The following is a 13,381-nucleotide window of genomic DNA, read 5'->3' on the forward strand; positions in this document are numbered from 1 at the left end:
GTTATTTATTACTAAAAAGTATTAACATAGCGTATTTTATTTAACTAAAACAATTTATAAGCAAAATTAAGTATTTCAAATCATAAAGTTCGAAACTAGAAAACTTTTGCTCTGCGCTTCAGCGCTCTAAAGCCCACCCACTACTTCAACTTATCTTAGAATTGTCTCCCTAATCTTCTTCAGAATCGTACAAAGGAAGTCGTCTTCTAGAATTGCCCTCATTGTTCTGAAAACAGTAGGATTTATTTAATTGCTAGTATTTTGAAATATAGCTGAATATATTATTTTAAGTGCTGCACCGGATACTACAAAGAAATGTTATACAGTAAGTGTCAGTGTATTACTTAGCTCGTTAAGTTAAGCTCGCACACACCAATCGCCTGTTAAAAGTTTCCTCAAATTGTTTTGTATATAGTTCATTTTGTTTTGTGTTAGCTTGTCAATGTTATCCACAAAATTCACATTTGTCAACCTAGTTTGACCCAAAACAGAATAGCGAGCTATGCCATCTTCAATGTAGAAGGCACACAAAATTGCAGAGCTTTTAGAGTTCAGACACACATGCTGTGGTCCTTTTTAGACGTAGTTTGCAAATAGTTTAGGATAAAAATCTGTTAGTGACAAACGGTCAGGGCAGCACATGCAATTTTTTAAACATGATTTATTTTTAAAGCCTTTACCAGGATATGAAAACGTTCAAGTCCTCAACTCAAACACATAGTTCGAATTACACTACAACAAAACATTTTACGGCTGTTTGTAGTTAGTAAAAATGATAAAAACATCTCATTGGCATAACCAGACTGCTTTTTTTTACTAAATATAGGGGAGTTTCTAGTCTGGCTTAAAAATGCACACTCGCCAATTATTGCATGTTGCATGCCTCACGCATGCATATAAGATCTACATGCGATTTGTAATATATGTATATATATGTAATTTATGTAATATATGTAATTTATATCAATGATATACAGCCCCAATTGGGCTGTATATCATTGTTTATATGTAGTATATATAATACATATTCAAATCTGGCCAATATGTCCTAAGGCATGCCATGGACAGAAAATTACAAACGTTTAAAATGAGTAACTAAAATTGCCTTATAGGTTAAAAGTAGTAGCAATATCTGGAAGTGTAATGTATGGTGCCGTTATATAATAAAATGCGTATTTGACTACTTTTATTGATCTAATTTAAAATGTTGGTTCAATATGCCAAGATGAGTCTGATAGGAGGGGTTAAAAGACATATAGTTGGAGAGATCTAAATATAGTTTAAAATAGAAATAAATAGTTTAGTCTATATCTAACGCATATGACTAAACTATTGTTTTTAAAAACTTTAAATCTAACTCATCCCTTCTCTCGATGTTATTTTTCTCTATACAATCCATAATACCATTCATGGCAGCTAGTTTGGACATACACCTGACATCCTCCTTTAAATGGTCTCTGACTTGTCTGTCAGGCCCTTAGTGTTGGGTGACCATGCCTGACTGGCATACTCGAGTAATGGTCAAACAATTGTACTGAAAGCAACTCTTTTGGTTGATGTATTGGCATTGAAAAGACATCTTTGGATTAGTCCCAGCACATTGTTGCTTTTCTTAGCAATTTTTAGAATATTTTGGTGCCATTTGAAATCACTGTATACAAACACCTAAGTATTTCAAACCATTAGCCTGAGGTATGTCAATTACATTCATAAAAAGTTTGAACTCTGGTATATGTTTGCTTACCTGTGGTCACATATATACTACACTATATGCACATATATATATATATATATATATATATATATATATATATATATATATATTAGACGTGGACAAACTTCTTTGTATTAAACATCATTTTCCACTGCGCAGTCTATTGCTGCAACATTAGTTCGTAGTGCCAGTTCTTTAGAATCACTAACGTCTATACCCAGTACGGTATTGTCTGCATGTAATTGACAGTTAGTGCCTCTTACACAGAGTGATAGGTCATTGATGTAAAGGATGAGCACAAGCCGGGCGTAAACTGTTTAAGGAGGTGACAGTTTTAGCAAATGAGACTTGAACTAGCAAAGGCATTGTTAACAAATACAAGCATGTTGGACCTAGTCTCAATGTGATCGAAAACATATGCCAAACAACTTATTGCGTAGACCTGCATGTGTGTTGTAAACAACAATAGAATAGTAATAGCATTATCTTATCCACGAGTTCATGATATGGCCTGGTTTGGCAACACTGATCAGCTAGCTATTCAAGATTTATAATATTGTTTCTTGGTTCAAAGTTGTATGCATAGTAGAGTGAAACATCTTCAATCAACCATTACAACATCAGCAATGATGACTGAAACAGATAACTGTATCGGAAGAATGGTTTATTACAACAGTTTACTAACTCAAACCTACATCATTGCTTTGTGGTAGAACGTAGCCACACTAGTAGCATAAAGTAATTATGATGTAGATATGTCTCAGCATTCTTGCGAGACTGATCTTTTTGCTGTAGTAAAATGTTGGTGGTAATAGATTTATTTTTTGATGATGATTAATTATAAATAATCTGACATAATGTGTTGGACATTCGAATGGGTGAACCGATTATTCTGGAATTATCATTATAGCATAGTTCACCACATTCCACAGTTCTCAATTAAATTTTAGGGAAGTTTTGCTTTGTTAGATGTTGACTTCACAATTCAACCATTATTTGTGTAAGAGGTTTATCGATATGTTACTGAAGTTCGTAGATGAACAATAACCAGTCTAATTCTAAGCCCTAGTTGGATTTTGAGGCAATCCAGTAATTTGTTAAGACGAAACATTGAATAAATTTTAGAACCTGGAAAATGCAGTTTTACGTAACAATTGGTTGTGAAAAACTGATCACTTTTGAAACGAAGACTTGGTGACTGATTAGCTCAACATAACAGCTAAGCTGGGCTTTTGTCAATTTTACTAGCTGCTAGGTGAATGCCTGGGGTAATAGAACAATTACCTACTGAATTTGAGTAATTTACTTGGAAAGCTAGATCTTTACTAACATCTTCACTAAAACAATGCTCGTGTTTTGGGCCAGTTTAACAATCGGTACACCTTAATGGTCAACTGCTAGTTATTAACCCCAAGCAAGCATTTTAAGCATGAGTATCTAAACCAATATAATGATTTTTCGCCCATGAATTCATTGTATTTCGTATAGTGTATTGGTTAAGTTTGCCACCTCTGAATCTGGAAGTCATGAAATCAAATCTAGTGCCATGTAGATTTTTCGTTGCTAAATTTTAATTGCTATAACTGGACACACGGATGGCTCAACAAAAAGACAAACATTGAGATTTATGCCATAAAGTCCGTTTTTTGAGCTGCTGTGTTCTCTTGATCGGTGTTTCCATTAGTCAACCAGCAAACAACAGTTATTCACAATATTAATAATACAGTAACAGCAGTCATAGTTACTATTGTTATGAAAGTAGTCTAACTTTGGTGTCGTCTCCTAATTTGAATCAGTCTTTGCAGGTATTTAACACGGGTCACGAAGAGTCTACATATAAGCCTGGGCATGATTACGTAAGGTCTCTTCTGCTGTTTTCAGGTGTGTTTGGTTTTTATTTCATAATGTTAAATTGTGAAAACTAGAGATTAAAAAGACGTAGAGGTTTTGGGCAATAATTATTTAATTCCTGCTAGATAATTTACAGTGAAATATGAATTAACTGTCCTTATTCAGCTTTAATATGTGTACAATAATAATATAATAACTTTAATAATAAACTTTAAACCATAACTGCCACGAACAACTTTTATCGTATTTACTAGGTAAATCAGACATGCTGATTCTGATTTTGTAATCAAAATAAAGATTAGGCCACTAACTTTCAGAGTAATAAAGGATTTTTTATAGCGTTTTAATATCGGTCTCGAAAACAACACGATCGGCATAACAAGCTCCGCCCATAAATACTTGACGTAACCTAGCTTTTTAGGAACAGAAGTTACGTAGAGATGTTTAGACCGATTTAGAATAATAGAGATGGGTGTTTTAAAATCTATTAATATCTGAATCCAGCTTTAAAAATAATATCAGTCTTTTCTGAAAGGTAGATAAGCTATTTAGCATTGCATATTTAAAAAGCGCGATAACAACGCTAGCTTGTGATAAAACCGCGCTTTTTGAGCTTATTTTTCTCGGCGTCCAGCCCATTTAAACGTCATGTAACAAGCTGCGAGCAATTTTAAATAGTTTATATCCCTTTCATAAAAAGCTGAAATTATTTTACAGGCTGGATTTAGATAATAATGGGTTTTAAGACACCCATCTCTATTATTTTAAATCGGACTAAACATTCCGAACTTCCGTTTCTGAAAAAGCTAGGTTTCGTCACATATTTATGGGCGGAGCTTGTAATGCCGATTGTGTTGTTTTCGAAACGGATATTGAAACGCTTTAAAAAAGCCTAAATGACTTTGAAGGTTAGTGGACTAATCTTTATTTTGAGTACAAAATCGGAATCAGCGTGTCTGATTTACTTAAAAAATTCAATAAAAGTTGTTCGTGACAGTAATGGTTTAATATAATACTGACAGGTGCATGTTTAGAGTATGTTGTAATCTGTACAACTGACTGTTGTTGACCGTAAAATACTTCTTCAATATCGAATGACATGGTTATATAAAGTATTTGAAAGAAAATTGGCAATTCAGGAAGTAGAAGCACTACATTAAGCGATATGTTGGCCTGCAAAGCTCATTAGGTCACTGAGATTCTGACCAATGACAGTGCTGAAATTTGACAACAAATGAGAAAGCAAGATATCTGTTTCCCTTACATATTAAGGTATAAGTAAATAGGATCTGGATAAATTTTGCTATGAGATTTATGTTCAAATGTTTTTTGTTGTGGTTACTCTCTTCCATTTATATATATATATATATATATATATATATATATAAAACATTTGAACATAAATCTCATAGCAAAATTTATCCATATCCTATTTACTTATACCTTAATATGTAAGGGAAACAGATATCTTGCTTTCTCATATATTCTTCATATTAACATTGAGTCAAATAACATAATAACGAGTGGCTAGGTAGTGATAAACACACACACATATATATATATATAAATATATATATATATGTATCTGTGTGTGTGTTTATCACTACCTAGCCACTCGTTATTATGTTATTTGACTCAATGTTAATATGAAGAATATATACATGATATATATATCCTTACATGCATCTATATATCTACATATGTCCTTGTATATACACAAGTATATATATACTGTCCGCATATGTAAACATATGGTTACATGTTTATACACATTATATATACATTTGTATATAAACATGTGTATGCATGTATAACTATATCTATACATGTGTACAAGTGTGTATACATGTATAAATATATCTATAGGCCTGCATGTATACATACATGTGTACATACATGTGCATATACATGTATGAATAAATCTATACATGCTTATATACATGTGTATATATATATATATATATGTGTGTGTATATATACACAACTATATTTATACACACACATATCCTTAATGTTTTTTCAATACATAATCCCTATATGTTTGTTATTGTTACTGCAATACGTGGCTTTGCGTCTGAGAATATCGATTCAAAACATTTCTAGTAAAGATATTTCTGTTTTAAATCATTTGTTGTGTCGATCAAAATAATTTCTCATTCGTCATTGAAAGATATTAATAATACAAGGATGTTACTAACAGTGCAGACTTGGTCCAAAGGAAATGCATGACTCATTTGGCTTCGCCCCGGATATAATCACATCAACTCAGGTTTGCATTGTGCAATCAGTAGTCCAAAGGAAACACACAATGCAATGAATGCATTGGCTAGCTGTATACCGTATTGTAAAGTTGAGTGAGTTACTGTGAAAGGCCTTGGGTATTGAAGTTATTGTTCAACTTATCTATTGTTCTTATCGATATATTGAATAAATTTAGGGCTTTGTTGTCTTGAGTCGCTTTTATGATTTCATACTTTGTGCAGCTCTATTCACTACAGCTACACATTCACTAGTTTTTCCGCTCGCTGCACAGATTAGTGTCGAACTGCCATAGCTAGTGCTGGATTTATCAACATGGCTGATGATGAGGTATTGGAGATGCTGACAGAGGTTCAGTTACAGCAGTTCTATGTGAAAATAAGAGATCAGCTACAGATAACCCAGTGAGTACACTGTATTTTTCATGTGTAGCTTTTTGTCTAGTAAAAGTGGTTGAGTGAGGTCGGATTTTTATATTTGTCACCTACGTTTGCTTATGCTATTGTCGATAACGTAGTCGATAACGTTCATGTCGTGTCAGAGAAGTCAGAGTAAATGACAGACAAATGGTAAACACGTTTTTGAGGACACTCAGATGCACACTGTTTGACCTATATGTTTGACCTATATGTTTGACCTATAGTTGTGCTATGCTATAACATCTGTTGCTTATTTACAACTGATTTCGACATTCAGCTTCGGTTTTTAATCAGCATACAGCTCTATCATCAGGAATGCGCTCCAAATCTTAGCTGGCAATATTTGTTCAGTCCGATAGTATACTCACCATCATACAGACAATGGCACTCATTCTATTTTGTTTATGGTTACAAAGTATATTAGTATATATGTCAGAGCATGACTGTTTTGTCTTTGGCTAAAAAGTATATTAGTATATATGTCAGAGCATGACTAGCCAAACTATTTTGTCTATGGCTAAAAAGTATATATTAGTATATATGTCAGAGCATGACTGTTTTGTCTTTGGCTAAAAAGTATATTAGTATATATGTCAGAGCATGACTAGCCAAACTATTTTGTATATGGCTAAAAAGTATATATCAGTATATATGTCAGAGCATGACTGTAGCCAAATTATTGCATTCTTTCATAGTTTTGGAAAGATAATCGGCCAGAAAAAATGAAATCGATTGGTTGAAGTTGTCATCACATGGTCAGGTACATGGCTGACCTTGATGTATGGCTGTACCTGGATATCACGTATATCAAGGTACAGCCATACCTCGATATACGAGAACCGTATACATATACATTCCAGGACTGAACTTACATGTCAATGTTCTCGTATCTCAATATAATATTTCCTATATAAAATAATTAAATACAAAATTATCTGGTCCCTACTACGAAAAACCACCTTAAAACAGGGTATTACGATGGAAAAACATGCTTTAGGTTGTTGTAATTCACTACCTACACTCACAAAGTAACAAATACCTATTTAGTGTCTATGATATGTTATAAATTGTAACATTACTATGTACTGTATGGAGCTCTTAATTTAATAAAGTTAATAATAAATTAATAATATAACTTAACTGTATAAAATTCTTAGAGACAGACGTACTGGCTAGACTTGACAGCAATGCGTTCGGAACACTAGACTTTTGTGACTCTATGTGACATAACATGAACTTTGAATTTAATTTCAATGAATTTACCTTACTAAACGCATCCTTAAGTAAGGTTTAGATCTTTTACAAAACTTAACCTTAATTCTGTCATCGTTTTAAGTTTTTTTTGTCATCTGTTTAACTGCCATCGCCTTTCAAACTCTGAATATTATAAGAACTGCAAAATCTTAAATTATAGCCAAAAAGGAACGCATCACATTTTCGTAATTGCAGAATACAAACCATAAAACTTGCAAATGCTTTAGATTTGAGATATTTAACTTTATCATACCTTACCTGGTTTCTTTGTTACATCTGTGGAGCTAACAACGCAACCTACTAGCGAGTAATATGTTACGTGTAGGTTGAATTTGAATCTATCATATGGAAGCACTGATTTCATAATGCAAGACTTAGTTCTACCTGGAGTCATATTTATTTCTACAGGCTCTCTCATTTCAACTATGTTAAATCAGAAGATTTGGAAAAGATTGGAATGGCCAAGCCAGCCATTAGACGTCTGCTTGATACAGTGAGAAGGAACAAAACTAAGCTAAAGAAAAAAGGCATTTTTCAGAAGGTGCTTAAACTATTTGTATTGCGTTCAGATGTGTCTATGTGTTAAATATCGGGTATTTAGAAAGTGCATAAATGGACTCTCTACTTCATCTATATATTGTCAATAAGGTCCATAGGTCCATACCTTCATTGTCATCAAGTGAAGACTGAAGATAAAATAATTTCAATAGACGATTCACAGGCATTACATCTATGTGTCATCTCTATTTAGGTACTCTCTACAAAGAAGTGCATGTCTATTTAGATACTCTCTACAGAGAAGTGTATGTCTATTTAGATACTCTCTACAGAGAAGTACATGTCTATTTAGATACTCTCTACAGAGAAGTGTGTCTATTTAGATACTCTCTACAGAGAAGTACATGTTTATTTAGATACTGTCGACTGATAAAGCTGTCAGCACCCTCAAGACTTCTGAGGCACCTGCTGTATCATGTCTCATTAATGAAAAAGACTTGATGCTCACTGACAAGCTTGGTGATGGATCCTTCGGAGTCGTACGAAAGGGTCAGTGGACATCTCCTGATGGTGCCAATGTAAGCCTTTCATTTTATTCAAAAAACTGCTTCCTTGCCTTCCCGACTGTCACTGGTTGATCATGTCACTGATGCATGTAAATTTAAAGGTACAGTGCACCCTCAGGATACAATTTTAATCTGTTCTAAGGTTGGCATTGTATGGTGAAAAAATTGAATGGAGGAGTATAGAAACCATAGCAATTATATAATGCGAACATCCCCTAGTAAAAATCATCAAGATTTTATACAAGTACTGTACATATTCAAAATTAGTAACAAAAGATTATGTTAGTCTTAGAAACTATAGTTACCTACAGTAACTTTAGTATATCTAGTGTATTTATTGGTTATGATCTGCATTAAAATGTAACATTGCAATTTGTTATGTGCAGTCCTTACCGTAAAGAGTTCTTACCATCAAGACAGACGTACGTATAACATAAACTTTGAATTCACTTTAAATAGGTTTAGCTTACTAAACACACACTTAAAGCGAAGTTTTAGTATGTATTTTTAACTATTTCACTGAATTTTAAGATTCTACCACAAAATTCTTATCCCTTATTAGTTTCTCATTAAAACCTTCTTCAACCTATTTCGGCAAGAAAGCCCGAATGATGCTGTTTTCGTATTGAAGTGGATTTTTATTAGCAGGTTAAGAGAAGTTGTTTGACCACTGACCTTCTGTTTGAAAAGATCTCTTTTGGCATGATGTCGATTCATGGCGATATTTTTATCGATATTTTAATGTATCCAGATTTTATCGATCAAATTTGCGTGATGGACAGTTGTAAATTGATACATAGGTGTTAGATTTCTGCCTACAGCTGTATTTATTTACACACAATACCTATAGGGTATATATCGCTCAGCCATTTTAATGCGTATTTCTTCCACTACATGTAGTTTGACAATGATGGCTAGATGATTTGTTGCTAGAAAATTATTTTTAGTATAAACTGTTCTAGCTAGTCGATTCCTTTAATCGGTGTTCAGAATAATTTACCATCATTTGTAACCATCTTGACTCGTTCAACATTCCACCATTATCTCCTGCCCCTTTATTTTTTAATATTATTATATATTTGTGCAGTTTTCTTCTCTCTCCTTCATCTCAGCTTACAGTTGGAACAAAATGAGGACAGGCTTACATTTTCAGAGTTGAACTCCTTCCCAGCGTTGTATAGCTTTGGCCATTTAAAAAAATCCCGACAGTTTGTTGAAAATAATATCTGAATCGCTTTTTGTAAAAAGTCTTGTAAAACAACTTTTCTATTTTCCTAATGCGTTTCCTTTGCAAAATGTCAATATCACTTCCATCTAATAGTCGCTATAGTTCTTTTGTGTTGACCTTGAAATTGCAGTAAATGCCACTTTCATAGGAGCATCTGCTGTGTGTCAAGATACTTTGATATGAATGCCCAAGTTTTAAACATGATGTTACTCTTCTAACGCTCTCAGTCTGAATTTTAACAATGGGAATTTCATACCGAAAATATTTGGATTACAATCTTGTTTACTCTACCAAAGAGTATACTTGCTGTGTTTAGCTATAGTCTTTGAAGGCCACATGGGTGTCATATTTTGATTTTATCAAACAGCATATCAAATGACAGCTAAAGTCTGTGTGATCTATGTGTATAATAGTCCTATTTCTTTTTGATTGAATTTTTACAATAAGAAATCTTTTGAATAACACAATCGCATCTACTTTCTTGGGAAGAATGAATTACCCCGAGGGAAAAAAGTTACTTTTTGAAAAAACCAATGCTTTAGATATTTTTGTTCAGGATCTGTATTTTTGAAGAAGACTGGCTCATAAAGCCACTGTTCATCACACAAATTTGATTGCTATTAGCTCAATATGTTAGGAAATCAGTAAATGATTATTGACATAGTTCTAGCACATTGATAAAGATTTATAAAGATTAGTTTGATGAAATTTGTGCGATATTTAGAAATTCGATCCTGTCATGAAAATATTATTCTACAAGGAAAGTCGACCATGAATGATCAATATGAAATTAATTGTGATGTCACAAAGCTATGAAAATGGTGATTAAAAAGTTCAGCTAATTGTTTTTTATAAATGCGAAAAAGCAACACGAAACACTTATTTTCTGAATATTCCAAGTCACACAATTTACCATAGCACAACTGGTGTTGTTATTATTATAACTATTATTGTAGTTATTATTATAGTTATTATTTCAGCATTCATCAGGGCTTATAGCTGATTAAAAAAAAGTCGGTCTTCTAAAAGAGTCGATCAAGCTAAAACGTAAAATTTTGATATTTGCTTGTTGGTCCATAGGATTTCATAAGATCGATTAATCTTCCAAAAATATGACCTTGCTTAATCTTCTAAAAAAGTCGCTCACGCTAAAATGTCAATTTTTGATGTTTATCTGTTGTTCCAAAGCATTTCATAAAATCGACCTTGCTTGACCATTTCAAAAGTTGCTAAACCATAAAATTCTAAAAAGGCTAAAACGTAACATCTCAAGATTTGTTTGGCGGTGCATAGATTTCATCAGATCGGTCGACCTCATCGATAAAAACAAGCTGGTTGAGTTGAATGAATGATTTAGCAATTTATTTGCACTATGCTATTTGTAAGAACTATGCTCAGAAGTACTGTTTCAATTGGCTGTTACCTGCGATCAGGGCTATTGACCTATTGCTGGATGATATATGAAAGTTTTTACACAAAAGGAGGTGACAGCTGAAAGTCAGCAAGTGTGTCTAGGGATTTCTAGTTGAAAGATGTATACCTATGTTCAGCTATCTACGTCATAACCAAATACCGTAGTTTGTTTTGCTACACTAATCGCTGGAGCAGCTAATGCATATACCAATGCCACTTAGGGTCATTTAATAGTCATCAGTTAGGTTTTTGAAGTCAGCCGAGTCACATTAGTTGGTGAAAGAAAATGGAATGTGTATTATGTAAAACAGTTCCTCTCGCAGTTGATGCGTCAGAGGAGATGTTATCAGCAACGAACTGGCTTTGACGATCAGATAGCTAATCAACAGCCTAGTATCATTTTAATCTATAATCTCTTAGAGCTCAAAAATGAAACTAATCTGTAACCATCTGTATATATAAATATCTCAGCGATGGTCTTATTGATAAGACCTGTGTCCAGCTATAGCGATTGAAGTCTAGCAATGAAAAATCCACAATCAGATTTGATCTCGGTACCTCCAGATCTAGAGGCAACGAACTTAACCATTGAGCTACACGGAATATAATGGTCTTATCGGCCAAATAGTCATTACGTTGGTTAAAATGCTCACTCAAGCTTTTGCTTGAGATAAATAACTAGCACTGTTGACTGTCACACGTAACGCTTGTTAAGCTGGCCCAAAATGCTGGTATTGGTTTAGTAAAGATCTAGCTTTTCAGGTAAATTACTCAAATTCATTATGTTATTATTTTATTACTTGTACAACGCTTTGCATTCGGCTAGTAATATTATAAAATCGTGCAGAAATTTTAATAATGAATTTACACTTTTGAGCACTTTACATGATATCCATTTTATATTAAAGTTTCACCAAAACAGACTAAATATAAATATCGTTTAGATCACACGTTTAATACTAGCTCTTAGGGAGCAGCAATAAAAGTACGTGGCAATAGAAATGCAAATCTTGCATTACTAGGTTGATTTACTGCACACCTCATATGCTCATAAACAAAGATTTCGTCTTTAGAAGTCTTAAACAAGTGTTTAAATCTACATACACCAGTTAATGTAAGACTAACCTGGTACGAAATGTCAAAAAATTAAAAACCTTGCAAACCGTGCAAAGGCAGTTTGAAAACACATAAAAAGAAGTTGACCACATCATTTTTTCATGATTATTGCATTCTAAAAATAATTTATGGTAATCTAATACGCATTAATCTAAAACAATGTAAGGGATGGGCCAAAAGTGTTGATCCCCAAAGTTTTTTTAAAGGTCTCGGTTATGTATATGCTATAAGTACTGGGAGTTTCTTCTACTATATCTGATTACTGTACTCTGGACTGGTAAGTGTCAGCATAACTGAGTTCATCTCGACTAGCATCATGTTTTAATTAGATCAACTTTGATTATTTGTAGCTGGAGGTAGCTGTGAAGGTTCTCAGACAGGATGTGGTTAGTGCGGGCGCTGTTGAGGACTTCCTCAGGGAGGTGAATCTCATGCACAGGTTGGAACACGGGCATTTGGTAAAACTCTATGGAGTTGTTATGGCTTCCCCAATGATGATGGTGAGCACTGTATTTAAATCTTAGGTGAAAAATGTGACAACGCTTTCATCAGGCAAAAAAGGTCCGCTGTAATAACATGGGTCTGTAAAGTCTTGGCAACACAAGTTGATGTTTAGTTCAGGTATATACACCAGCCGTCCTCACTTAATAATGGGCTCGCTTAATGATCTCTCGGAGTTATGACATCATGTTAAAATTGTCAAAAATATGCTTTTACTACGAGCGTGTCACAGCTTTATAAAAAATACTTATGGTAACATACAAATGCTAAATGAAAAGAGAAATACCAAGAAAGTAAATATAAAGAATAGGTAAAAATACGTAACATCTACCGTGATGTACTCTATAGTAGACGCAATGACTAAATAACTAGATAAGTTAAAATTTAGCGAACTTGACAAAAGTTCAGACTTATTATTAAGAGAGCCAATAGAAAGTAGAGAAAGAGAAAATGTAAAGAAGTACAGTGTGAATAGCCTGTACATATGCAAATGAAGACCGAAGAGGGTTCGCTTAACGACGGGGTCTTCAGAACATAATTCTGTTGTTATCCGACGACTGCT

General features: G+C 33.5%; 1 protein-coding gene across 1 annotated transcript in view; it reads left to right on the top strand.

The window, feature by feature from the left end:
• The first annotated feature begins 174 nt into the window (after positions 1 to 174).
• The window catches only part of LOC137404666 (activated CDC42 kinase 1-like), a 49,167-nt gene continuing 35,960 nt past the window's right edge, over positions 175 to 13,381 (top strand). Inside the window, exons 1-6 of the mRNA XM_068090889.1 lie at positions 175 to 325; positions 3,520 to 3,595; positions 6,099 to 6,228; positions 7,906 to 8,038; positions 8,412 to 8,573; positions 12,669 to 12,818. Of these exons, the coding sequence (XP_067946990.1) occupies positions 6,140 to 6,228; positions 7,906 to 8,038; positions 8,412 to 8,573; positions 12,669 to 12,818 (534 nt within the window). The 5' untranslated portion in view covers positions 175 to 325; positions 3,520 to 3,595; positions 6,099 to 6,139. The remainder of the gene's footprint in view (positions 326 to 3,519; positions 3,596 to 6,098; positions 6,229 to 7,905; positions 8,039 to 8,411; positions 8,574 to 12,668; positions 12,819 to 13,381) is intronic.

Source organism: Watersipora subatra, chromosome 9, assembly GCF_963576615.1.
Source record: "Watersipora subatra chromosome 9, tzWatSuba1.1, whole genome shotgun sequence".
Taxonomy (NCBI): domain Eukaryota; kingdom Metazoa; phylum Bryozoa; class Gymnolaemata; order Cheilostomatida; family Watersiporidae; genus Watersipora; species Watersipora subatra.